This window comes from Cantharellus anzutake, assembly GCF_015039405.1.
Source record: "Cantharellus anzutake strain C23 chromosome Unknown EI90scaffold_8, whole genome shotgun sequence".
Taxonomy (NCBI): domain Eukaryota; kingdom Fungi; phylum Basidiomycota; class Agaricomycetes; order Cantharellales; family Hydnaceae; genus Cantharellus; species Cantharellus anzutake.
Window position 1 is genome coordinate 1116899 of NW_024066958.1, and position 23599 is coordinate 1140497.

At 49.0% G+C, this 23599-nt stretch overlaps 9 protein-coding genes across 9 annotated transcripts; 4 read left to right on the forward strand and 5 right to left on the reverse strand.

Annotated features, from left to right (window-relative positions):
• Positions 1 to 390: 390 nt before the first annotated feature.
• EI90DRAFT_2908971 (uncharacterized protein) lies at positions 391 to 815 on the forward strand (the record flags this gene model as incomplete). Its single annotated transcript, XM_039054355.1, has 4 exons — positions 391 to 497; positions 547 to 574; positions 634 to 667; positions 733 to 815. Coding segments are annotated over 4 exons (252 nt in total), but the record flags the coding sequence as incomplete, so codon positions are not given.
• Positions 816 to 1099: 284 nt separating this feature from the next.
• Positions 1100 to 2949, reverse strand: EI90DRAFT_3041670 (uncharacterized protein). Its single transcript, XM_039059123.1, has 10 exons — positions 2673 to 2949; positions 2564 to 2646; positions 2396 to 2429; positions 2139 to 2346; positions 1881 to 2000; positions 1705 to 1819; positions 1523 to 1650; positions 1388 to 1475; positions 1294 to 1335; positions 1100 to 1182 (listed from the first exon to the last, which is right to left on the reverse strand). Exons 1-9 carry the CDS (start codon positions 2839 to 2841, stop codon positions 1294 to 1296), a joined length of 987 nt encoding a protein of 328 aa, XP_038920366.1. The 5' UTR covers positions 2842 to 2949; the 3' UTR covers positions 1100 to 1182.
• Positions 2950 to 3581: 632 nt separating this feature from the next.
• EI90DRAFT_2542068 (cytochrome P450) lies at positions 3582 to 5364 on the forward strand. The gene is made up of 9 exons (XM_039053210.1): positions 3582 to 3715; positions 3770 to 3927; positions 3978 to 4159; positions 4214 to 4269; positions 4325 to 4463; positions 4519 to 4584; positions 4637 to 4865; positions 4919 to 5111; positions 5165 to 5364. Exons 1-9 carry the CDS (start codon positions 3632 to 3634, stop codon positions 5198 to 5200), a joined length of 1143 nt encoding a protein of 380 aa, XP_038920367.1. The 5' UTR covers positions 3582 to 3631; the 3' UTR covers positions 5201 to 5364.
• Positions 5365 to 7500: 2136 nt separating this feature from the next.
• EI90DRAFT_3041680 (uncharacterized protein) lies at positions 7501 to 9378 on the forward strand. The gene is made up of 8 exons (XM_039059124.1): positions 7501 to 7938; positions 7988 to 8228; positions 8283 to 8378; positions 8437 to 8555; positions 8608 to 8733; positions 8790 to 8883; positions 8936 to 9022; positions 9080 to 9378. The coding sequence occupies exons 1-8, from the start codon at positions 7562 to 7564 to the stop codon at positions 9176 to 9178; spliced, it is 1239 nt and encodes a 412-aa protein (XP_038920368.1). The 5' UTR covers positions 7501 to 7561; the 3' UTR covers positions 9179 to 9378.
• Positions 9080 to 11874, reverse strand: EI90DRAFT_3041681 (ERG4/ERG24 ergosterol biosynthesis protein). The gene is given in 12 exon segments (XM_039059125.1): positions 9080 to 9444; positions 9522 to 9652; positions 9732 to 9777; positions 9950 to 10081; positions 10138 to 10247; positions 10317 to 10362; positions 10427 to 10477; positions 10534 to 10580; positions 10674 to 11171; positions 11272 to 11440; positions 11544 to 11793; positions 11805 to 11874. The coding sequence occupies 11 exon segments, from the start codon at positions 11708 to 11710 to the stop codon at positions 9366 to 9368; spliced, it is 1476 nt and encodes a 491-aa protein (XP_038920369.1). The 5' UTR covers positions 11711 to 11793; positions 11805 to 11874; the 3' UTR covers positions 9080 to 9365.
• Positions 11875 to 12702: 828 nt separating this feature from the next.
• On the reverse strand, positions 12703 to 13975 carry EI90DRAFT_2542586 (uncharacterized protein). Its single transcript, XM_039053211.1, has 3 exons — positions 13629 to 13975; positions 13232 to 13577; positions 12703 to 13141 (listed from the first exon to the last, which is right to left on the reverse strand). Exons 1-3 carry the CDS (start codon positions 13822 to 13824, stop codon positions 12880 to 12882), a joined length of 804 nt encoding a protein of 267 aa, XP_038920370.1. The 5' UTR covers positions 13825 to 13975; the 3' UTR covers positions 12703 to 12879.
• A 2776-nt stretch (positions 13976 to 16751) lies between these two features.
• EI90DRAFT_3041693 (kinase-like domain-containing protein) lies at positions 16752 to 17756 on the reverse strand. The gene is given in 3 exon segments (XM_039059126.1): positions 16752 to 16786; positions 16804 to 17040; positions 17057 to 17756. 1 exon segment carries the CDS (start codon positions 17613 to 17615, stop codon positions 17073 to 17075), a length of 543 nt encoding a protein of 180 aa, XP_038920371.1. The 5' UTR covers positions 17616 to 17756; the 3' UTR covers positions 16752 to 16786; positions 16804 to 17040; positions 17057 to 17072.
• Positions 17757 to 19717: 1961 nt separating this feature from the next.
• Positions 19718 to 21057, reverse strand: EI90DRAFT_3041698 (uncharacterized protein). The gene is made up of 3 exons (XM_039059127.1): positions 20384 to 21057; positions 20240 to 20303; positions 19718 to 20172 (listed from the first exon to the last, which is right to left on the reverse strand). The coding sequence occupies exons 1-3, from the start codon at positions 20815 to 20817 to the stop codon at positions 19900 to 19902; spliced, it is 771 nt and encodes a 256-aa protein (XP_038920372.1). The 5' UTR covers positions 20818 to 21057; the 3' UTR covers positions 19718 to 19899.
• A 1225-nt stretch (positions 21058 to 22282) lies between these two features.
• On the forward strand, positions 22283 to 23228 carry EI90DRAFT_2542894 (uncharacterized protein). The gene has a single exon (XM_039053213.1). The coding sequence runs from the start codon at positions 22479 to 22481 to the stop codon at positions 23016 to 23018; it is 540 nt and encodes a 179-aa protein (XP_038920373.1). The 5' UTR covers positions 22283 to 22478; the 3' UTR covers positions 23019 to 23228.
• The last annotated feature ends 371 nt before the right edge of the window (positions 23229 to 23599 follow it).

Sequence of the window (23599 nt, forward strand, 5' to 3'; positions counted from 1 at the left end):
CAATTTCGTACGTAAATAAGACGTGCGTCTAATTCCCGGCAACCGTTCGGAGCGCCCACTTGCATTTTGGGATCCGGGAGCTTCTGCCCACGGCTTTGTTCTGAGCACGTTTCAAGTTGCCCATATACTCTGTGGCTCCAGCAGGGACGTAAAGTCATACACAACAGTTCTTCTCGGATTCGCGTATATAAGAGGTGCCCCTTCGTTCATCTCCATCAGCAAGTCAAGCGAAGTAACCCAGTGACAACGCCTTTCGGTACTCTTCACATCGACTCTGATAATGACTCGCTTCTTTTCGATTCTTGCTCTCTTCGCCTTTGCTGCAGCTTCCACCGCGCTAGCCCCATCGATCCCGAAGCCCGTGATGTTGGTGTCGAGAAGCGCGATTTTACTGGAAGGGCTACTTGGGCCTACCAAGGCCTAGGTGCCTGCGGAATTGTCACGAAAGACACAGACCTTGTAACTGGAGTCAGTGCCCAGTACTTTGACAGTTACCCGTATGTACCGAGCACCATATTACCATCCCGGTATTGACCGTGCCGTTAGGGGATACAAGGGCGGGAATCCGAATAATGTAAGCACATGGGTCTTCTGCGTACCATTCATTCGTGGGTGTAACGAATGGAACTTTAGAATCCGCTCTGCGGACGCTATATCAAGGCCACTTGTGAGTATTATATCCGAATGGAATACTATCGTAGGCATTCACTGATTATTTGGTTGCACATGCAGATAATGGCAAGACGGTCCACGTCAAGGTCACGGATCGCACTGGTCAGGGCAAGTACGATCTGAACTTGTCTAATGCTGCGTGAGTAGTCTTGAGACAATTCACTTCAGTCCTTTTACCTTCCTCCGCTACACTAGGTTCGCCGCGCTTGCTGACCCCAATCTTGGTTCCATCTACCCTGTCACTTGGGTCCAAAACTGACCCTTCATAATTACGTTTACGACGTTCGGACATTCGAGTTTCGTAATTCATTCTAGCTACTTAGACATAACAAGTACTCTGATGCAAGTGCTTAGTCTCTGCTTGTCCATTACTGTTCTCGTCTTACAGATAACAGATCTTGTATGTTGAAATGTTGAAATATTAGTGTTTGTGAAGTGGTATACTGAAAGTGTACGAGTATCCTCGGACAACCAAACGGGTCTATGCATGCATGCTGAGATCTGCTCCTTCTGGAGAAGTTGAGATTAGATGGGTTCACGGTTCAGGGACAACAACAGCATTTACCTTGAACGACTACGACTACGACCGTGACACTGCAGTACGGCAAACAAATCAATATGCTATGAAACCTTCAACCAATTAATGACACACTCATCAATCTTCTGCAAATTCAGGAGTGAGTTAAGGATGTATGTGACAGTCGACCCAACTTACCCCGCCTCTATTCACTCTCTTCTCCTTGCGATGTTCAGCCCACTCAATCTCGAATGGCGAAACACGACCGAAGTCATACATGCACCGTCTAAAAGATTCGTTAATATTGTAATGAGCAAAATCCCGGGGCCATACCGAGCGTGGAGCACGAGGAAGTCAGCTAAGTATTGCGCCTTTTCGGTATCGGTATTGGGTCGCCGCATAATGCTCAGCGTATACCCTAACGTCTCGCCATCAAACACGTTGTCCGACAACCCATCGGTCTGTGTGAGTGGAAAAATGGTTTTCGCGCCTCGATGGATGGATTGATGACGCACGTATGCAATGATGATATCACCGTGGTGCAGCCGGGTGGCATACTGGACCGCATCTTGGGGGGTATCTTGTAGTCGTGAATGGAGCGGGTAGCCTTTCGGGAGTTTTGACAATTGCCTGCAGATTCGGCCGAAATTTAGGGTAAATTGGTAGTACGTGCTTATATCAAGAAACTGACCGGGGGCAGTTGAAATAGTGCGTCTGAACCGGCGTTTTGTACAGTACCGTTTGCCCTCTTATAATGTAAAAGCCCGAATCACCTAAACTGGCGACCAAACAAAAGAGAGTTGGTGCATCGCTGCGCCAATTGTGTGGGCCGTACCCTCACTTTGCTGCTCTTAGCCGGCCAGTGGTAGCATCCAAGTGGATTAAACAGGCGTACTGGCACCTGCAGCCACACTCAGCGATGTGAAGGCATACACGAATTCACGCTCACCCCAATAACCCATCGTCCTCCATTACGGATTTGTACGCTCGTTCCATGCATGTCACTGGGGGAGTCTCAGTGCCCAAAGCCTCGTCCAGATGCTCATCTAAGGTGGGATCTCGTTCAGGTTCGCCGGGCCAGCCAGAGCTTGCACATCGCGCCGCGTAGTACATAAGAGCTTGAGAAAATAGGCTTGGGTCTAATATATCGCCCCATCCTAACGAGAATAGTCAGTATTTAGATGAATAAGTATGTGGCCCGTGTACCTCCAACCCCATCGGCTACACCAATTGACAATCCCTGAATGGCGGCATGCGAATACGACTGAGAGAATGAAGACACAAAGGTGGATTGGACGTACAGAATCCTTTTTCATCTGGAGACATAGAATGGTTGTGGTACAATTCTCTTGGACTATTCGTCGGCTTACTAACCTCTTGTACATAGAAAAAGTCGTGTCCAGCGGATACGGATGGTATTTCACGCTTCCAGGAAAGCATCTTGTCTCGAAACGGAACTACAGGATGTTCGGGGGGAAAGGACTCGTCATGGCGGGAGGTATTCCCCTTGGGTCATCCCCCCAGTCAGGCTTCCCGATGAAGCTCGCGCCAATGTGGAACGTATACGGTCGCGCATGACCTTGAGATGAATAAAATCTGCTATGGCATAAAGGCCGCGTCCACGGCGACGCAGAACGCGCACGAAGATTCATGGCGCCTACTTGTGGGTATTCCAATTCGGTAACGGGGTTCGGCTGTTGTAGTCTGTTTGTTGACAACGTCGGGACAGCGAAGAAGAGTTGCCTGGCACAAAGATGCCCTTTGATTCGCACAGGACATTAAAATTTTCATCCGTGGTGTTGATCCCTTTCGGGGCTTGTATCTTGGTATATCTCGTTGCAAGATCGCTATTTTTTGCCGGAGTTTCTTCGATCACAATATTCATAGTGCTAGCGAATGTTGACGGGATAGCGCCAGGGAGGCTCGATTCTATGCCCCGTGTACGTGGTAAACTCCCCGGAAATTTGGATGTGCTATGGAGGTGAGATTGACTAACAATGCTATCGGTTCCTGGCTGAGTCACGGTGGATCGGAGCAGACTCATTCGAATGGATTCACGAGAATATTGCGCCGAGACCTTACGACAGTGGGAGGCGGAATACGGGCCTACGTATGATATGAACATTCTGTGGGCTCATCAGGTACGAGGATGCTTTGCACCTTCATATCGGCGTAATGTAAGAAATACTAGATAGTCACATCCGATCCAACAAACATCCAAGAAATTTTGGTTACCAAGTTTCCTGAATTCGAAAAAGGCCGAAAGTTCTATGAAATGATGGAGATGTTCCTTGGGAACTCAATATTTACTACAGACGGAACTGATTGGAAATGGGTGAGTTCTGAGAAGGGCTGCCTTCCACATGGTACCATCTGTTCAATGAAGTGCCATTAGCATCGTGGTATATCCCGACCATTCTTCTCCGGGAGCGAATTTCCGATATGAACGCATTGGATGGGCATTGTGCCAGTCTGCTTGGACATCTCGGTGTAGCAGCGGATAAATCTTTGCCTGTTGACGTTCAAGTAGGTAAACTTCGCCAGGAATGTATCTGTCGCTTATGGAAGGAGGGGTTACAGGATCTTTTCAATCGCTTCACCCTGGACTCAATTAGTGACTTGTTGTTTGGCTTCCCGATGCGAGCATTAGAACATCATTCCCATGTTGAGACCCGATATCGCTCCTTCGTCCAGGCCTTCGGCAAGCTTCAAGATATTTGTGGCCGTCGCATTCGGATGTACGTCCTCTTGTCTCTATAGCTATACATATCGTCAGCTACCTACTCAGAGGATCAAACTGGAGAATCATCGAGGCTGTGAGGCTATTTGGCGATCAGACAGTTCTTCCCGCGCGTATTGTAGATGATTTCTTGAAGCCGGTCATCTCGGAAGCCCAGAAAAAGGTGGAGGCAAACGGGAGAATTGGAGATCCTTCGAATCTTCTCGAGTTCCTAGTGCAAGAATGCGATGGTATGCTTCTCCCCGAGTACTCCAACAATGCAGCCCTAAACGCGACACGTAAAGATTTGAAGATCGTACGGGACACATTGCTTTCATTTTTCCTGGCGGGAAAGGACACGGTAAGTCTTATCCGCCAAACATTAAAAGTTGGTTGATCCAAAGTCTCCCGCCTAGACTGCCTCCCTGCTTACATTCACGCTCTATGTCCTAACGATGTACCCCCAAGTCATGTCAAAATTAAGGGCTGAAGTTGACGCCTGCGTCGGGCGCCACGGCTACCCAACATCGGCAAAGATACAATCAATGTTGTACCGTGAGCCCGTCCACAATGACTCCTCAGTGCCGGTTGAAATAATTATTCAACCCAGTTCGCGCAGTGCTCAATGAGACACTTCGTCTGTTTCCTCCACTCCCTATGAATATCAGACGGGCCGGTATGTGACCGTTCATGCACCCCAGCTCTGTCGTGCTCACTGCAGTGCCTAGCGGTATCTACAACCTTATCCTCCCCACTGTCAAAGATGGGGGACCTTCATGTGAACAAAGGGACGAGTGTCACGTACTCGCCATTTCTCATGCAGCGACGCAGGGATCTATGGGGCGAGGATGCTGAGGAGTTTCGCCCTGAACGATGGCTCGCTGAGGGTTCTCCGACATCCATGGAAAGCTCGTTGCGTTCGATTTTCGTGCCGTTCAATGCAGGACAACGCCTTTGGTTTGCCTCGTTTTTCCCCGCGATCTTACACATCGTGTTTATCCATTTCACAGCTTAGGAAAGACGTTTGCATATCAGGAGTGCTCTTTCGTTCTGGTCAGGCTCTTGCAGAATATCGAATGCTTCTCATTCGCGGAGGATGTGCAACCCAAAGATTCACAACCACCCTCGGCTTGGAGAGTCCGGGGTGGGAGACAAAGCTTTGAACAATGCTGGCCCACCTCTTCAATTACACTCTATGCCAAGGTGAGGATTTTAGAAGTATCAACAGTATCAGCAGTGACCCACAACCCCGTTAGGGTGGTCTGTGGGTACGAATGAAACTACGGGAATAACGTTGGAGATTGTACTCCCTGTGTATTCCTGTAATAGCCCTACTGACCTCCATCGCAGGCGACTTGAATGCATTGAACTGAGTCAGGCCTCTTCCCCTATAAATCCGATGTTGGATACGACAACAGGCTCATTCCCACATGGTATATGAGTGGGCATCGGTAGCAGTGCGGCTTTCCGGTATACGGAGTCCTCTGGGTTGTCAGGTTCTAGTCATGTCTGGGGTGTATGTGAAGGCCTGGCGCCCAAGTTACTCCGCGCTGTCCGCGTTGTTCTCCCGGTTTGTTCTGTGTTTCTTCACGCTGCATCGCTCTCCGGTTGCTCCTTTTGTCAAGGGCCCGCGTTTTCTTGATGAAGTCTGTTAGTCTGAGGATACCTTTGGACTTCCCCATAAGAGTCGCGAACCTGTTCTGGCGGCCGCGGCCAGTATGTGTCTGAACTTCTCAAACTGGGGATACCTGGAGAATGGGCTCCCTTGTCTGGTTGGCTGCTCCGCATGTGCATGCTGGTGTGGAATTGAGCGTTTCCCGATCCAATGTTTTGAACCTCACGGTGGGCTTGGTCAATGGTGGGATCTGATTCGCTGCGTGGAAGCCAGAGCTGGTTGGGGGGGTGTGTTTGCCCATCGTTCCTTCCATTCTTCTTCCATGTCATGCTTGTGCAGGCTTTCCACGTAGTATAGCGAGTGGTAATGCAGCTTAACGCGAATTTGAGGCCGCCTCTGTTATCGGGAAATTTGCACACACTCTTCCTGAATGCTTGTGTGTGTTCTTGGGCTTTCCCGGGTTTGTTTTTGTGTAGTGATGTCCATATTCTACTATCGGTGGACTTCTCCCCGCACATCACCTTTAGGTTCGATCTTGCTTTGTCCAAGTTCTCAAGGGTCTTTGATTTAAGGTTTTAGTTGATTTGCGGATTATTCATGGGGCATTTGCGCCTTCCGCTGCTAGCTTGTCCGCATCCTCGTTGCCTACGATGCCAGCATGCCATTTGATTCATTCCATGGATGTGATACCTGTTGCTCTCAGGGAGTCGCTGGTTGCATTGATAGTTTCCACATTGCAGGTGAGGGCGAAGTCACTGTCCTCCAGTTCTTAGAAGTTTGGGCATAGCGTATTTCCGCACTGGGAAGCGTCGGTTTTTGTGTGCAGCCTCGTGTTTGGTGGTATATCAGCTGATGATGGCGAGGAGTTCGACCATGTTGTTGGATTGGGTTAGGTTGGTGTCTGCAGGGCGGCCTGTATTCCTAGGGTTGTTGGCTCCGGGCCAGGCTCCATATCCGGATTTGGTTGCTGCTTCTCCATTCCTCTTGCATGGGCCGTCGGTGTTGACTATTAATTCTTCTGGGCGTCTCATGCTGGGATCAGTCTCCTGCTGGGCTCTGGCTTCAAGTTTCCTGCTGAAGATTCTATAGTTACCTGGATATGCCTATCCTTGGGTCTTGGGGGATCAAATACTATTATCTTACTTGCATCTGGACTCGTTGAACATTGCATTCGATCGTGCCTGGAAAGGTTTTCTCATGATTTTCTTTCTATTTGGGTTCTTGACTTCAAGCATGATGCTACGATGCTACGATCGACGTTGATTCTTACTTGACCATTTCTTCTTTTCTCCGGTGGCGGTGGCGATATCAGGGGTTTCCAGGCTGATGAGCGGTTCGCTGTTCTTCAGCACCTCCAGTCAAGCATTAGTTATGGTCTCTGCCAACGGTTGCAACTCAGGCTTGCTCATGGCGGAGATGTATTCCTTACGCAATGGTGGCATGTGGCTCTGAATTTCTGCGGACCCTTGGCTGAGAGCCGGCCCAGGAGGAATAAGGCATTCGGGAACGGTTGGCTGTGTGATGATGGCTATTTTGGTGCACGGCCCCGCGCATCTGAGGTATGTATGACACTGGGGATGGCTTCCAGGTTGAACCAATAAAAGGGTACATACTTGCTTCAAACTAGCGACATACCTCCAATTCAATAGTTACTGAAGGGCGTAGTTGCGCCCACCTTTTTGCTAGTGCTCACAGTGATTGGAGCCTGGATGCTTCAGAGGGATGGGCTGACTATCGGTACATCGGGTGAATTTTCTGATGTTCCAAAGCTGGAAGGCGCGGATGTGGCCACCTGTTGATCAATCGCTGGGAAAGCTCAAGGACATTGTATTTACGAGGAATTCTGCATAATACCATCCATAAATTTTCTCATTGATAAAGGTCTGTGATATCCTATAGTTTCCCAAGATTATCCCCCGCCCCCTCGTGCATAATAAGGATGTCGGATACACCGGATCCTGCCGTAATTCAAAACACAATCACCTGACCTATCGACTCACGAGCGGTTCGCGTTTCAACCACAGGAGAGGCGTTTGGAATGGATCCAGGCTCAGCCCCAGCTAGACGCTCTCGAAAAAAGCCATTGTTTGCCGCACCGACGGAATCTTCTAGGACTGATTCTTCGACCCCCCAAAGCTCAAGAATCGCCACGCCTCGTCCGTCGCGCTTGAGTGTCGCGAATGGGACTCCCACTGGATCGCGTTTTCGCCATTCAGAGATACAAACTCCACCATCTATTACCGAAACGGCGCCATTTGATTGGGAGGCAGCTAGGAGTTACGCGCCACCTCCGTATGGCATGCCAGGGCGAACGACCCGGTCCAGCAGGCTAAGCGTAGCTGGTAACGAGCCCTCTCCATCCTCATCCTCTCAAAAGAAGGACCGAATTGTTAGGAAAGCTGGGTTTTTCGAACGGTAGGTGGTTCATAATCATCGGGTCTTGACCTTCACTGTTATTATGTAGCGTGTCCGCATTTCCCGCCCGGATTGCATTCGAAATATCCATGTTTCCATACAATGTGCCTCTACCACGTCCAACTACCTCGGGAAGTGCTATCGGCGGGCTTCTCCACTTTATCCATATTCTAGTCAAGTGGTACGGTCGGTCCCGTGCTGTTGTAAGAGAGGAAGATCCGCTTGATCTTTGGAAAAGCGAGGTTGATTGGAACTTCGACGAAGAGAAAGTGCCGAAAGGGTGGAGCTGGGTAAGCCTATCCAAAACCTATCATCGTGCGGCTCAATAACCACCTTTTCCAAAGGTCACTCCCTTCTCTTTGTTATTATTTCTAATCTCATTCGCCAATGTGTTGTACTTGTTCACGCGATTCCGCACGTACCATCTTCATCTCCGTCCAGTACGTCTTCAACCTTTCCATTCGCTTGGAATGCCATCTGAAATCGCAGGAGCAATAGGAGCTTGCACCCAGCACGCACGCTTCACTTGTCTCGAAAGACTTCTTATCCCCGCCAACTCCAACTTCCGTTCCACAAAAAATAATGAGGCTAATTGTGCAATCTCTCACAATAGCATGGTATGAAGCTCTTTGATTGTCCGATTGTCCCTTCCGTTTATTATTCTTCCAGGCGCCTCGCTGTCGGCACATCGCCGGCACCCGAAGACTTAATTCCACTCGACCTACAGCCTAACTCAAACAAAGTTCAGCAGTTAGATGTCTGGTTTCCGGGTGATTTTGAACTGGCACTTTTCATGTGAGTGATCCTCATCCCCCCACTTCAATGGCTGGTAGTGACTCGATCAATCCAAGCATATACTCACCAGCGCACTGGTTTGCGTGGAAGATATTCTCCACAGCGAATTGGTTTTGGTCGCTGGCCCTCATGGGATTATTGTCTTTACAGGTGCATTTCCAACACCCTGAAGATAAAAATGCCTCTTACCTGTATAATCTAGGTGTATGCACTTATTTCTGCTTACAAGGCACTTATCAAGGACAAGGAAATTTTGTCCGCTGAAGTCTTACACGAATATGACAGTAAAGTGAGCATACTCTGGTCGCATCGTTCATATTGGGACTCACGGATTTGCAACCACAAGTTTGTGACGCCGCGGCTGCACCGAGTCATGCATGACAAGTGTGTTATGACACATGAGGCAGAATTTGTAGATTCACCGTTTAGAAGAAGCTACCGATAGAGTTGTCTGGCTTTTGCACAGTTGTTTGGGTCCATTCCTACAAGTGCTCCATCCTTGACCGGTTTACTTTATTCCCATCGCCCTCAACAGGCAGCTCAGTACCACCCTTACCATATTAATATCATTGCCACAGCAAAATCAAATCCGAATGAACTTAACCCGCCTCTCGAGCAGGAGCTTAAATAGATCAATACACTCCAGGAATGAATTTCCACTTCACGATTCTGCAATACTCCTTCCAATCATCTCCATACTTGGCAGCACACCTATTGTTCGCATTAGACCCGCCATTTAGTGTGCTTCCAGCCCGGACCAGGGTAGGGAGAATGAGCGAAGGACGTACCGTTCAAAATCGCGTCCACACCTGTGAATGAGGACGCAAATGAAGAAGATCGAATAGAAATAAGGTATTGGTGAGGCAGTCCCTACGACGAGCCCCCATGTCAAAGATTGAACCCAGTCAGCGGTATAGTTCTATGCACAATAAAAAAGTTAGGGGAATTGGTTAATAAAGAAGGCGTGTGGGGATAGGGGAATGAAATGAGGGACGTACGGGTTTGCGAGCGTATGCCCACCATCCGGACGTCAGAAGGCGGTTCCTGTTGAATATGAAAAATTAGGCAAAGTCGTATGCTCGTACAAGAGACAGGCCAGCTGATCAAACTTACCCCTAATGAAACCCACAATCCAACAGTCGAAGGAATGCGAGGGGGGGGGCGTGAACGGCCATCAGAAGTCAAGTACCAGAAAGAAAACTTCACAAGCGGACTCACATGAGCAGTCTGAATGTAGGTCGGGTTCTTAAGCGTTCCCCATGGTAATTGAGGGAACGTCCAGCGGTATTTATAGTTACCTTGCATTTGCATGCGGAAGCGACTCTTTTGTGACATGGATGAGTCGAAGCTAGATAACAGGGTAAAAATACATTTCAGCAAGGATACGGCTGATAAACCACTCACATGTAGTAGGCAGTAAGGAGTGTAGCATATAAAGCAATATACCCAGGTGTCGAGAAGCGGTACTTCTCTGGTTCATGAGTGGCCATGTAGATTATCGAATAACAATAGGTCTAGAAAAAAAACTTGATGAGTTCCAAGAAAGGATGGACCTACCCCCCCTAACATAGGTAATAACTCACGAAAGGAACACCAGCAAAGTTCCAGAAAATGACCATGAAACCCCATCTGTGCATGAAAAGGTTAAATAAAGGCAGCGGCGATTTTTTTTTAAATGTGAAAAAATGCTTACTTCTCATGGAACATGTCCCAAGTCTGTGGAATGCACTCTTCGCCTTTGGCGCTAGATTTGTGGATCATAAGCCAGAGGGAAAAAAACACCCGAAAGGAGGACCATACCATGCATTGATGTATAAACCAGTCGCAAGGATCATGAATGCCATGTTCTGATTAAGAGCAAAAGGAATGAAAAAAAGGGAAAAGAAAAGTCAATCACGATACCCATACCGTTCGCGCTAGCTAATAACAAAACAACTCACAGGAGTACAATACCCATAAGTCTCATACTGCTTCACCCCTCCCGAGAGAGCGATCAAAAACAACAAAACCCAAGGGATGCGAACTTCAGCCCACATCTTCAAATCCACGCTTCCCAATCTCGGATTCAGCGCCGCACCCATCCAAACATCGTAAACGAAATTTCCAGACATCCTCACTGCATCCTTGGTCCAAACGGCCCAATAATACGTTACGAAGCTGACGGCGAACCCGTAGAACATTGCGACGGTCATGAGAGAACCAAAGTGATCGATGATCTCGGTGATACGGAAGATGTGGGTAACGTGGAGAACGTAGATGGTGATGAGGGTTGTGTACCAACATCCTAGAGCGTTACAGTTGTACTTGAGGGTTTTGTAGTTGAGCGAAGGGACGGGGAGACCTTCTTGGATGTAACCTGGCATGATGAACGCAAGGGTGAGTTGGTAGACCATCAGACTCGTGTAAAGACTGAATGTATAGGGAGTAGGTGTTGCATGCTACGGTTCGGGAGAGTGTGTTGTGAGAGAGAAAAATTCGACGCATATAAGTTAAGTGGCGCGTTCCAGAATTGTTCCGAAAAAGAAAAGAAATACGCACGTCTCGAATATGGCCCCACATTCGACCGAAGAAAGGCACGATATCACCTAATGACTTTGGAGCGATAATTTGACCGTCATAAAACTCAAGGCATATCCAAAGGTAGTACATGAGTGTTGGAAAGAATGCCATCATCGTAGCGACACCCCACGGCCCACCAAATTCGTACCTTGGAGGAAAGAGCAGCAGTAGTTCCAGCAGCGGAAAGGGGAAGAGAAGAAAAACATCGTCAACACCAACGGAAGGGAAGGGAAAAAAAAAAACGAACGTACGAATGATGTTGATCTAATTTCGTGTCAGCTTCGCGTCCAGCGTTCGTCACTTGAATCGTCTGAACTGCAACGCTACCATTCGAAATCCGATTCTCAAACGAATATTTCGAATCCAACGACTCCTCTTCCTCACGTTTCACCCCACCGTTCCCATTTACTGTAGACATACTGAGGATTGAGTTCTGCTTCTCTCTCTCCCCTCCTTTTCAAAAGGCAGATTTTATCGGGACTGTCGATATTCCCTTTGTTCTTTGGGGAATTCACCCACACGCACTTGAAGTTGAAGGGAGAGGAATATAGTTAACTTTTCAAGGGGTGGTACGACTTCCCCGGCCCGGATGCAAGTTGTTGGCATTCGCTTTGACCAACGATGGCAGGCATGATGCAGTTCCTGTTTCACAAATAAGAGAAAGATACTTTTTTTCACATCGACGTTCTACTTGGAAGGGAATGAGCCGCGCTGCTCACGAATGGGTGGGTACTGGATCAAATGGCAGCAAGTCTGCGCAACTCTTACATTCTCGATACATGCATATCGCATAACTATCCCAGGAGAGAACCATCAACTGCTCCCTCCCCCCCGCCTTCCCCTTTTCGGCTTACGCTACAGATCTCGCAATCGAGATCGTCGGGCCAGCAGATCCCCCGCATTCGTGCAAGTATCGTAACCCCACGTACATTTGTTGTTGTTCTGGCAGATAAGTGACTTATTGCTACATATCAAAAACCTTGCGGTATTCTCGCTTTCTTTGATGTGACTCTTGATCTCAAAACCCAACCAAAGAAAACGGAAAACGAACGACTCGATCACCTCAAACCTCAATAGCCACAATTCTCGAATGTTCACTAGTACTCGGTTCACCCGTGAACTGATCTGACGCTCGATCCCCTCGATCCCCTCCCCCTCCCCCAACGCCCTTCTTATTACTGCTCTTGCCACTCTTTCCACGCCATCTAGGTCTCGGTATGAATCCCGACTCATCCCTCTGCATAACCATAAACCCAATAATTATCACATCCAATATCCTTACGCCTTCCGGCGAAATCAGCAACGAAGCGGGAGAAGGCGTCAGCGTCAGCGAGTGTCGCTGTCGTTGTTGTTGTCGTTGTGAATTTCTTCTCCGTTGAATCTCACCAACTCCTCCGTTTGGTTCTAACCCTAGCGTAGCCCCATGTTGCTGCTGCGGGTCCCCGCGCCCTCAACGCCCTCAATGTCTTCCCCCTCTGAATCATTTGAAAGCGACGAATATATGGGCCGCGAACTTCTCGACAGCAGTCTCTTCCGACGAGCCTTGATCCACCGTGCGACGACCGTTCCAGATGAATCGAGTAACTGTTAGACAACAAAAATATGGCGAGCGCAAACGCAGGTAACGGCGGAGAAAAACCGAGAAAGGAAGAAAAAATAAACATGAGTAACGTTATTCCCATTTCCGGACCACATAGTTGCTCCACCACCTGCGGGACCGCAGTCGGGTCGCGAGAAGGCGCAGTAGCGTGGAAACGTGTGAATTAAGAGAGCTCTCAAACTCACCTCAAATTGTCCATCCTTCCCGTTAGTCCACGTCCATCTCCCCTCTGTCGTATCCAGGAACCGCCTAATATATACACCAGTCAGAATTCTCACACTGACGCCACACGATAACACAACCAGGGGAGCGTGTGGACAACCCAAACACGAAACTCACCTCCTCGACCTAGGCTCCCTCGGCAAAAATTCGTCCACATCCATCTCCCTCTTCCCGAAAAACTTGACCACATCCCTCCTCACAACTTTCCATTCAACACTCGCAATCTCTTCCGTCACACCTGCCAGTGCAACCCTCGAGATGGTCGTTCTGGACGTCTTACTCCATCCACACGTTAATATCTTATCATACCGATTGCGTGGTTTCGTATCGATAATATACAATATCCTGCCTGCAGGATTGGCGACGGTTGTGTTGAGGAGGGATGTACTCGAGAGGGTGTATTGAATGGTGATGGATGGTTGGGATGTGGTAGATGTAGTATTGGTACCGCCAACGACGGGTTCTTCTATGGAAGTGAGGTGAGTAATCGACGTTATAGCTGACAAGCTAGTACCAGGAGTCGTTAATGGCGTAGTACTGTTCGGCGGTTGCGCGGAGCGTGAGGCGGATGAGGCAAGATTGAGATTCCATAACGTTGCATCGAAGGAGTCCGCGGATGGTTGGGATAAGCGTTCGGGGTGGGATAGACGTCTTTGTTCTTGCTGCGATCGTGATGCTCGACGTGTAGAAGATGATTTATTGAGTGACATTTCTGACTCTTCCCTTCCTGAAGAGTACGGGATGGTGGACTTGGGAAAGGAGATGAAGAACAAGGGGCACCAAGGAGATAAGAGAGGAGGGTGGGAGGGGGGAGGGGGAGCAAACTGGCTCGCCCGAATCGAGAACGGGATGACTTATCCTCAAGTGGGTCACTGCGGAATATTCACGCCCTATCTAAAGGAATGTCTGCGAGTCTCAGTACAAGTGATATATGGCCGATTTATATATGATTAGGGTGTTCATATATAAATCTATGTATCAATGTTCGATGCTAAGGCTTACAATAATGTGTGTCAAAATCCTCGGGTGTTGATCGGATCCTTCTGTATCGTGCTATTTGATACCTGGCGCAGAGGAGGAGGGGGGGGGTTGAAGAGAGAAGCGGACACAGTCAACCGTATATGTATGTATACTTTATCGAGCGCCTCGATAAAAAAATTAAGGCTGTGTTGGAAGGGCTTGCTGTCCTCCTGATGGCACAGGAAGAATTAGATGATGGTGATGAATTTGATGGTAGCAGTATTAGCACAAGTGCACAATTTAAGGTTGCACCGATGTGACGCTGGAGGGCTATGAAAGAAAGATATAGGCGCACGATGGATTTTGATTTTTGGCGCCCTTTTCACGTCGACTCTTCCGTTTTGAACTTCTTCCGCGAATGAGACGGAAGTGTTAGGGGGAGGGGGGACTGGGAGGAGGGGGGGGGAGCCGCGGGTTACTTATACACCTTGACAGGCGTAATGAACGGCCGCCGTGATGCCGGGGTGGTGACGACAACTTCCTCAGTAAACACTCACAAGTGAGTGATACGTTTACTTTGAGCTATGTACCCAACTCCAGAACTTTATGTATGACCAAAGGGCGACTGGCACGGGCAGAATCGTCACCAAGGAATCGCCTAAAACTGGAACTGACAACTGCCGAAATGACACACACACGCACACACACAAAAAAGCACCGTAAGCGGGGGGGTCTGTTCCAGATGCCGAAAACTCACTTTCTCGGAATGCTCGTTACTTAAATCCAACAACTTCCTTCTCCGTCTCCAGACTCACGTTGTTGAGGGTGTGTGTTTGGAGGTGGAAGGGGGAATGCCGTGGGGTTGCGTCCGGCGCCTGGCCTGGAGTTGAGGAAACACTTCTCTTTGCGCCGGATATGAGCCTGAGAAAAAGGAGAAGATCCAAGACAATCACACACACCAATTCAGTGCAACACTAATCAACGTGAATGATCCTGCGATTTGTAATAACAATAATAATAATAATAATAATAAAGGGGATCCGACATTCTTTAACGCCGACGGACCTAAAGCCCAGGAATCAAGGAGACAATCAGGGTATGACCGCTCATATGTTACATAGCAGGAAAGGAACTGGTTTTGAAGTTGCACACGTTTTCTTTGTTTGTGCACGTTGTTGTATGTATGTATGTATGTATTGTAAATTTGCAAGTTTTTTTCGGGTCCGGGAATTCTCACGGCCGAAGCCAAGAGGAAAACGTTCACCATTCAAAAGTTACAAATATAGCGATGGCCCATTCCGGTCCGTGTATTCAACCGGCGTTTCCCCAGTTCTCCGTACCTCCGACTTTAACAACTAACAACGGAGGTAAGAAACCTTATGCGACGGGACGTAGTTGTACGAGGAGTAGAATACAGCCGGTAAGAATGGCCGACTGCAACAACTTATTGCTTCTAAGAAGTGATTATTTCAGCCTAGTGTGTGTGTGGAGGAACTGGAGGTTGATGGCCGACGCGGCGCCGGGCTTACACAACAACAACGGGTGAGTGAATACCGCCTCAGCCAGGATGTCCCGTTGCGCCCGCACACGCACACACGCCAATTCACACACGCCAATATGCGTAAGCATAGGGTACCCAATCATTGACAAACATCAACGAGTCATCCGTGACTAGTCATGTTGCAACCCTAGCCTAAACTGCCGGCCCGAGGGCCTCTCTCAACCAACCACAAAGACTAACGATCACCATATCCAATTGACACATCGTTTCCGGGCTGGAGCATGATATGAGCTTTGCGCATGGTTCGTCCTTTCTTTTGGGCTTATTAATTCGTTGATCAGTTGTACCCCACAAAAACAAAAAAGGTCGAACTGGGAAAGAACGAAGTTTAGAAGTAGGCGCCCAAGGGTTGGGTGCAATAGGACGAGGGAACAGGCATGGGTCGCGTGAACTCTACCTCGGGCCTCAAAAACTCCTTCCCTCGATGAACCCATCGTCTAAGAAGAGGTTGTTTTAAAACCCCCGCGTGCACCCGCAACCGCGTTGATCGATCATTCTAATGTACATTGAAATCAAATACTTGGCGGCTCTGTTTGTGATAATTGTCGACTTGTGGTTGAACCCCTGGCCCCTGGGAAGGGACTTTCGATCCGGGACGCGCCACAGAGAGAGTTGGTATTGGCATATTTAGCTAACGCTAGGTTCATTCTCCGGCTGGCCCAAGATGAGAATATATCCGCTGGGCGATGGCGAAGGGACCACAAAACCATGTTTGGTACATGCAAAACAGCAAGTGCATCGTGACACACACACACACATATATATATACATGCACACTGAGAAGTAGTGTGCATGTACCCAGGAACCGAGGCAACAAATGCACAAGAACAATTAACAAGGCTTAGACGGTGAGGTTTGCAGAATCTCATCAACGACTGCCCGCAGTCTTGCCTTCCCCCCAAGAACATCACCGTTTCGGCATCCGAGGGATGGCGCGTGGCATAAATACATGCGTTTTTGGCCTGTGGTTGTCCATTCTACAAAAGCAGAGCCACGTTCCAACGGCAATAACAGCACGCAATGTGGGTAAAGGACAACTGTCTAGTGATTTAGCGATCACTAATTGTCAAGAGATCCACTAAATCCGTAATGGAAGCTATGACATATCGTGTAAATCACGCAAAACGCTCCCGTCGGCCTTCTCACGAGTCGAAATGTACTTCACATGATTGGGTTCCTTGAGCCCCAGCACGCAGGTGAACAGGGTAAGCCAGGTACGAAGTCAAATCTGAGTCAACAGGGAAGAGAGGAGAGTAAGCCCCATGAAAATCATCTTCGCCAGCGTTAGGAACAAGTAGAAACTCTGGCCACACCATTTGGGAGGCCTTTTGGGCACTGGTTCAACACGTGCTGTGCCTCTGTGATTCAGACTCAATCTAGATCTATGCGACCCCGAAATATACGCATAAACTTAAAGCACGGAAAACAAACTACCAACTACCACGGGAAATCGACCGCCCAGAAAGCCAATTCGACCTCCACTTCTGTCTTGTACTGAGGAAAAATTTTAGCCCATAGATCCCACCATTTTTGTGCGCGCTGACGCCTATACACTGCCATGGTATACTCGTAGTATTCTGGGTACCATCCTGAGCATTCCCAGTCAACAAGCCCAGTCAACTGATTTCCTGAGACGAGAACATTGGCCGGGGAGATATCGCCATGTGTAAAACAGAGCCTATGCGGCCGGGAGTGTGAGGCTTCCGCTAGAGCACGCAGACGATCTTGATGTTCGCCAGGAACAATCTTGTAGAATCGATTATGGAATTCGCGGATGGAGGAAAAGGGACCGAATGGATGTGTTGAGACGCGATAGCTAAGGCAGGGGCCGCCGTCAACTGCGCAGACGGATTCTGTGGGCGAAGGTAAGGCGCGTAGTTGATCGACCCAATTCCGAAGGGTTTCTTGAACGCGCGCCAAGTCAGCTTCCGACATCTCAAGGAAGGAGTCAAGCAAAGGAGTTCCGGGGAGAGCCGTCATCAGTATGATCCCCTGGTCGTCGTCTTCTTCTAGCGCGTCTAGGACGCGTGGGACAGGAATGCTGGTGTTGGCCTCTACGTGGCGCGTTGCAAGGGCTTCACACAGTCTGCCATATTTGAGGTATAGACCAAAAGGGATCCGGTACGCATCCCCCGCTCGACGTCCAAACATCTTGATCATGGATTTGTAGATGCACATTCTGAGGGAGGGCGGGACAAGCAGCCATATTGCTAACAGGAGGGAAAACCTATTCGGGATATCGTGAAATGAAAGGTGCACGAGGCAGAGGCAGAATACCTTCTGGGGCGTGGGTTACGAGCGCCGCGATTCATAGGTGACCGCGTCATGTGGCAGTGCGGTGATCCTGCACACATGAGCGGATCATCAAATACGTGAGCGGGTGGTGTTGAAGTTGTGGTTATGGTCCACGGGGTGGTGTGGTCGGGGCTAAGTGTCTGTATGTACATATAATGGTGATGAAATAAATCCCTATATTTTTCTTGGTACTTCGTTGCGGCTCTGTCTGATCATATTCCTGGTCATGCAACCTTCGCCGTGCTTCACCCTGGCGTGGGTTGTCGTGGGTGCTCATTCGTTTGTCCGTTGCACCGGAGGCTTATTTTGCGAGTCTGGCAGTTCTCCTTCCAATGGGCCATCCTATGAGCTTCTCGTAGCGCCGCGCCGCATTGGCACTCTTCGCTCTCTTGAACCCGTGGTAGTATTCCCTCCTGTGGGCATGTCCTGTGTGGAATTGGATCGTTCGGCTGAATGATTTGCGGTCCGACTCTCTGAAGCGTTTAGAGATGGTGGGATTTGATTCGCTTCGTAGAATTCAGACCGTGGGGGGACGCGTTCGGCGTGTTCACCCAGCGGTATATCCATGCTTTCTCCATCTCTTTCCTGTGTAGCCCTACTACGTATGATAGATGTTTGTGGTTTCTCCTGGATAGTCTGAGGGAAGCACCAGCTTTGTCGGCCTTCTCGTTGCCTGCATTCCCACAATGACCTGGACACCAGCCTAGTGCAACTCCAACGTCCCCGCTACCGCGCACGAGCCTTCCTGAATCCCCTCGAGCGCTCTTAATTGCGCGTTGGCTTGAAAAACTCATACGCATTAGTGCTGTGTTGTGCGCATAGAAATAGAAAACAATGCAATTTGGCTTATGTGTGGCATTTATTCGTTGCCTCTTTCTGATGAATGCCGGTATCCCTTTGGGCTTTCCCATAATGATATTTGGTTGCCACGGCCAAGGATCTGAAGCAGGGGGCACTCCGTTAGGGTGTGGGTCTTAGCTTCCTGGCACATTGACAGCTTCTGCGACTTCCGGAACGGTGGTAGTACTCGCGATTTGGTTGCATGGCTGCGCAGAATCCCGATTTTGGTGAGTCCGAGATGTTTGTCCAGTGGTGTGTCCAAGCTTCAGCCATCTCTCTCTCTTGCACAAGCTTTCTACGTATGAGAGGGATTCGAAGTTGGGGTGGGCTGGTCTTAGCCAGGCTCCTTCCTTTGCTAGCCGGTCGTGCGCGGGTATGGTCGTGATGGCCTGGGCACCAGAATAACGCAATTTTCACATCTGCGAAGTCATTTGGGGTTTTACGCATGGTTTTCCTAGGCTCCCTCATGTGTTCCTGGGCCTTACCTGTTTCAGTGTGCTCGTATTATCTTCATATATGACACTATGGGAGGCTGAGTGAGTTGAGCATTCTCGCGCCATATGTTGCAGTAACACGAAGTCAAAGATGGCCAGGGAAAATGTTGTTGTTGAAAAAAGAGCCTCGGGTAGATATTGTGAATTGTTATCGGACGGATGACAGGAGGGGGCATCAATAAACACGAAGGGTGTTGCGCTCAGAGCTCGAGGCTACGAGGAGTCCATCAAGTTTTGAGTCAGGTCGATTCAGTGGGTGAGGATGGAGGAGCTGTAGCTTGGATGGGCTGCTTTGGCGTTGGGCTGGATAACAACAGCTCAGCCGACGATCATGTTCATGGAATTAGCAAAGGTGCCCTCGTGGACTAGAACAGCGAGTGCTCTGCCGCCGCTTTGTGTTAGCAACACACCAAGGAAGGCAAGTCCTTCCATAAGGCGGATCGATACATGAACCAATGAGTTGTTGAGCATATTGGGAACCATGAATATATATACAGCACAAGCAGCTTTTGGTGTCCTTCCGTTGACTGGAACGAGCCGAAAACTGCATTACTTTCACATAAAGCGCATAGCAATCTTTGCGACAAGCCTCCAAACCAAGTTCCACGTGTATACAATAATACGCACCCGATCTTTTAACGCTTCTGTCTTCTGATCTTCTGGTCACAACAAACGACACCGATAATGATCATATCGAGTTCCTCCATCGCCTCCGGTGCTAAAATCAACCTGCCGCCGCCCGTCTGCGCGGGGGCTTGGGTGCTGGTGTTCGGCGCCCGGTTCTGCAGCCAATGTTGTTGTTGTTGTTGTTGATCGCTGGCAGCGCCTTCTTCATCCTCAGTGGGCTCTATCTTGAATTTCTTCGATCTCGACCATCGCGCTATCACTTGTCCTGATGCATTCAACAGCTAGGTGTCAAGATGTCAAAGAAAATGATGGTCAAGGTAGGGAAGCGAATGTCGCAGGTATACGTACTCTCGGTCGGTCACCTAAGACACTCCATTGCCAATCTCCTTTGCTTCTATGCATCGTGTACCGCCTGGGAAAATCATAAATAAAGTGGTTATCTCTGGCTGGTACGTGTGAAGGGTGGATGATAGGCCTCGGGACGTTACCCACCGTAAAATCCCCGTCATAGGCAAAACATCTTTCAACATCTTCTTCTCTCCATTGCCCATCGTAATCAAATCTTTACTAAATACCCTCCACTCTATAGTTGCCACGTGTTCCCTCCTGAATTTTCTGTCATCTCCCCCTTTTCCCTCTTCTCCGCTTCCTCCCTCTACAGGCTTGGCGTCAACCTCCGACCCTTCATCATCAAGGATAAATTTGTGTATCGAACTAGGTGCATCAAGGGATGCATGCGTCTTAACACTCTCAATAACGTAAAGAGGCAGATAACCCCTTCCCGGTGATGAGGAAGCACGCTGAAGGAGCGAGACAGTTGTGTTGGGGATATGCCGTGATGAGAACCTGAGCTCTGTTTGTGTCAGGCCTTCCGTCTCTGAGTCAGAGTCGTCATGGGACCTGAGGTTTCTGCGGCGTGCGCTCATGTTAGACGCAGGAGATGGGTGGATGTGTCAGTGGAAGGAAGGAGTTGAGCGTAGTCGGCGGCCTTCAATCGTGGTTAAGATCTGATCTATGGTATCAGGAAAGCTTTGGTGCACGTCCTGTGCCGCAGCTAGCTTCCTTCCATGAGGCACTGTGACAAATACCCCTGCCGAGTGAGAATGCGGAGGTGGCCGGGCATGATGGGAGCGAACCCGGTTGCGCATCGATTGAATCAACACATGTACCAGATCCAGCGCGCTGAGTCATACACGTGCCATATATCTGGCTATGTCGGAAAACACGGAATTTCGTTTTAACGCGTTAAGAGCTCTCAACGCGTTTCAACGCCTTATTGATCCGTTCCAACGCTTTATTAATTTGTTCCAACACTTTGCTAGTCCGTTCCAACGCTCAATGCAAAAATCAAATTGTAAATACTCAGCCCCGCTGTAAACATCCCTGTTCACAAACGCATGGACGCACTTCCCCTTCACTGCCAACCACGGCTGCAGCAACTGTACACTCACATTTCCATACCCTGTACTTCCAAGCCACATGGGAGTCCCCCATACTCAGGCAAACACACGTTCCATGATCCATTGCCACAAATTACCTTCACTTGCTTCACATCGATGACGTCTACCTACTTGACGGTCAAGCCACTCTCACAGCGAACGACCACTTCAGCAAGTGACAAATCCCCAACAACCCCACCGTTCTCTTCCTGTGTCATTTTAACCAGTGGGGTTCCATATGGGAGGCCGGGCGCTGAGTCGTAACATGTCATTCAGGGACAGCATGGACAACGATTCCGACCACACACAGAGTGCACCCCCCATCAACTGTCAGTGTCCAGCATAGGAATCTTCCTTTATCGCTCCATGTTCCACCACCCTCAATGTCCACCGCACATTCTTATTTAAGCCACTTCGTTCACTGAGTTCTGATTTGTGTTTGCACTCATGTTCTCCTCAATACCACTGCTGAAATGAACAACAATCACGTTCAACTTCGTTCGAATTCTAACTCCACATAGCACCACCATTGAGAGCCACAATGAGTTAGACCTCAATCCCACAGCGGGTGTACACATATTGAGAATACTAGCCCATATACACTCAAAAGGCCTATGATTGATACAACTTTATGTCAACATATCAGCGCAGAGCTGAGAGTGCATGGTAGTGTAGCGGTTATGAATGTACTTACTATAATGATCACAGTGTTCCTCGGTTCAATTCCCACCTGTACCAACCATTTAATGATATTTAGTTCTGATCCTATTCCGAAATGTGAGTCACCAAAATCGAGGATAATGTGTGGGGATGTAATGAAGTGAAGGTATGCTTCAATCCTGGCTTGCAAGGGGTTGTCTCTTTTTGTTGACCCTACCTTGTTGCCGTTGCAACGCGTTGAAACGGAGGCAAAGCGTTACAACGCCTCGAAGCGTTGGAACGATCGAGTTCAGTGTTGAGAGCGTTAGAACGGCACGTGCCGTTGAAAGGCGTTACAACGCCTTGTAACGGGTTACAACGCTTCCGCAGTGTTTTCCGACATACCTTATTCTTAGAGCTCGGGTCGGGCAGCGACCGTTTCTCAATCTCTGATTCGCTCATCGGTTCGCACTTTAAGGTATCGGTACCGACTCATTTTAGTTCGCACGATGACCCTTGTGTTCTTAACACTCATGGATCCTTTACGTTTTCTCAGTCCTTTTGTCCGACTCTTCGCTTTCTCCAATGCCGCTCGATTCTTCATTGGGCTTTGGGGTGAGTTACGATCGAGCCACTCCGATTGGTCGCCTCGCCTTTCTTGCTCTCATTGGCTCGCCTCGCTTTTTCTCACTTTTTGTTTTTGGCCTCGCAAATCTCGCCCAGCGATGCCTTCGCTCACCTCATCGTTGGTGGCGTTAACTCTTACGTTGTCTTCACTCGCCTCACTCAGGCGGCATCTATGTACACAACAGCCAAGAATCACTCCCATCTCGAGCGCTACGGACTTTGACCTCTTGACCTCGTTCCGATGTATGGTGTTCCAGAGGTGGAATATAGTGCCCTGTCCATGCCTCACCTTCCCACTTGAAAGAGACTGCGTAGCAATGCCCATTCTACACTTTAACCCGGGTGTGCACCTCAATGATGACTTGGACAGAACAAAGATTGAGAAGGCAGTGCCCACGACTCAGGATCAAGTGGTGCAGTAACGACTAGGCATCCTCACTGGCTTACACAGTAAGGCTCGGGTGCGCTCTACGGCACTGATTGAAATGTCCCTCGCGCAAGTATTCTTCTGAATGGTACCACACTCCCGTGAGGCTTGAGCACTGAAAGAGTCAACGACCCTCCGGTGTACGTTGCTTAAACACCGACCTGGAATACTAAACGATCTACCTTTGTACGGTGAAACTGTTCACTGACTTCGTCTCTATTGCTGCTCACTGCGACACTGAAGGCTTAATAGCTACATTCCCTCTCTCTCCCTAGCTCAGTTCACCTGCCTCGAAGATAATCCTACAGTCTTGTTCACCAACTGACACACATTTCCCAAGTGCTCACGCCACACTAACATGTACTATCCCTGCAAGATGACCTGACACATGCCAGCTTGAAGAGCTCGACGTGAGTGGCATTGATGGATCTCAACGGTCTCCAGCGATTGCGCAAATCTTTTATATTCGATCTCAGTCCCCAGTGCGATGGGGCTGATAATCGGTGGAATATTGGGCCAATCTTAAATCCTTGACCTTTTAGCCACAGGCCCCTCGTGGGCATTACCAGATATGCT

Excerpts from the sequence above, each read along its gene's own strand:
- EI90DRAFT_3041693 (XM_039059126.1), bottom strand. The coding sequence starts at position 17,615 with ATGACGGCTCTCCCCGGAACTCCTTTGCTTGACTCCTTCCTTGAGATG.
- EI90DRAFT_3041680 (XM_039059124.1), top strand. The coding sequence starts at position 7,562 with ATGGATCCAGGCTCAGCCCCAGCTAGACGCTCTCGAAAAAAGCCATTG. Across the intron at positions 8,884-8,935 it reads TGGGATTATTGTCTTTACAG|GTGTATGCACTTATTTCTGC; the intron begins GTGCATTTCCAA and ends TGTATAATCTAG. Across the intron at positions 9,023-9,079 it reads TACACGAATATGACAGTAAA|TTTGTGACGCCGCGGCTGCA; the intron begins GTGAGCATACTC and ends TGCAACCACAAG.
- EI90DRAFT_3041698 (XM_039059127.1), bottom strand. The coding sequence starts at position 20,817 with ATGAGCGCACGCCGCAGAAACCTCAGGTCCCATGACGACTCTGACTCA. Across the intron at positions 20,304-20,383 it reads CCTATGACGGGGATTTTACG|GCGGTACACGATGCATAGAA; the intron begins GTGGGTAACGTC and ends TGATTTTCCCAG. Across the intron at positions 20,173-20,239 it reads TCTTAGGTGACCGACCGAGA|CTGTTGAATGCATCAGGACA; the intron begins GTACGTATACCT and ends CTTGACACCTAG.
- EI90DRAFT_3041681 (XM_039059125.1), bottom strand. The coding sequence starts at position 11,710 with ATGTCTACAGTAAATGGGAACGGTGGGGTGAAACGTGAGGAAGAGGAG. Across the intron at positions 11,441-11,543 it reads AAATTAGATCAACATCATTC|GTACGAATTTGGTGGGCCGT; the intron begins GTACGTTCGTTT and ends CTTTCCTCCAAG. Across the intron at positions 9,653-9,731 it reads GGGCATACGCTCGCAAACCC|AACTATACCGCTGACTGGGT; the intron begins GTACGTCCCTCA and ends TATTGTGCATAG.
- EI90DRAFT_3041670 (XM_039059123.1), bottom strand. The coding sequence starts at position 2,841 with ATGAATCTTCGTGCGCGTTCTGCGTCGCCGTGGACGCGGCCTTTATGC. Across the intron at positions 2,347-2,395 it reads TGTAGCCGATGGGGTTGGAG|GATGGGGCGATATATTAGAC; the intron begins GTACACGGGCCA and ends TATTCTCGTTAG. Across the intron at positions 1,820-1,880 it reads CACTATTTCAACTGCCCCCG|GCAATTGTCAAAACTCCCGA; the intron begins GTCAGTTTCTTG and ends CCGAATCTGCAG.
- EI90DRAFT_2542068 (XM_039053210.1), top strand. The coding sequence starts at position 3,632 with ATGAACGCATTGGATGGGCATTGTGCCAGTCTGCTTGGACATCTCGGT. Across the intron at positions 4,464-4,518 it reads GATACAATCAATGTTGTACC|TTCGCGCAGTGCTCAATGAG; the intron begins GTGAGCCCGTCC and ends TATTCAACCCAG. Across the intron at positions 4,866-4,918 it reads AATGCAGGACAACGCCTTTG|CTTAGGAAAGACGTTTGCAT; the intron begins GTTTGCCTCGTT and ends TCCATTTCACAG.
- EI90DRAFT_2542894 (XM_039053213.1), top strand. The coding sequence starts at position 22,479 with ATGACCCTTGTGTTCTTAACACTCATGGATCCTTTACGTTTTCTCAGT.
- EI90DRAFT_2542586 (XM_039053211.1), bottom strand. The coding sequence starts at position 13,824 with ATGTCACTCAATAAATCATCTTCTACACGTCGAGCATCACGATCGCAG. Across the intron at positions 13,578-13,628 it reads TACGCCATTAACGACTCCTG|AACCCGTCGTTGGCGGTACC; the intron begins GTACTAGCTTGT and ends CTTCCATAGAAG. Across the intron at positions 13,142-13,231 it reads AGGGAGCCTAGGTCGAGGAG|GCGGTTCCTGGATACGACAG; the intron begins GTGAGTTTCGTG and ends TGTATATATTAG.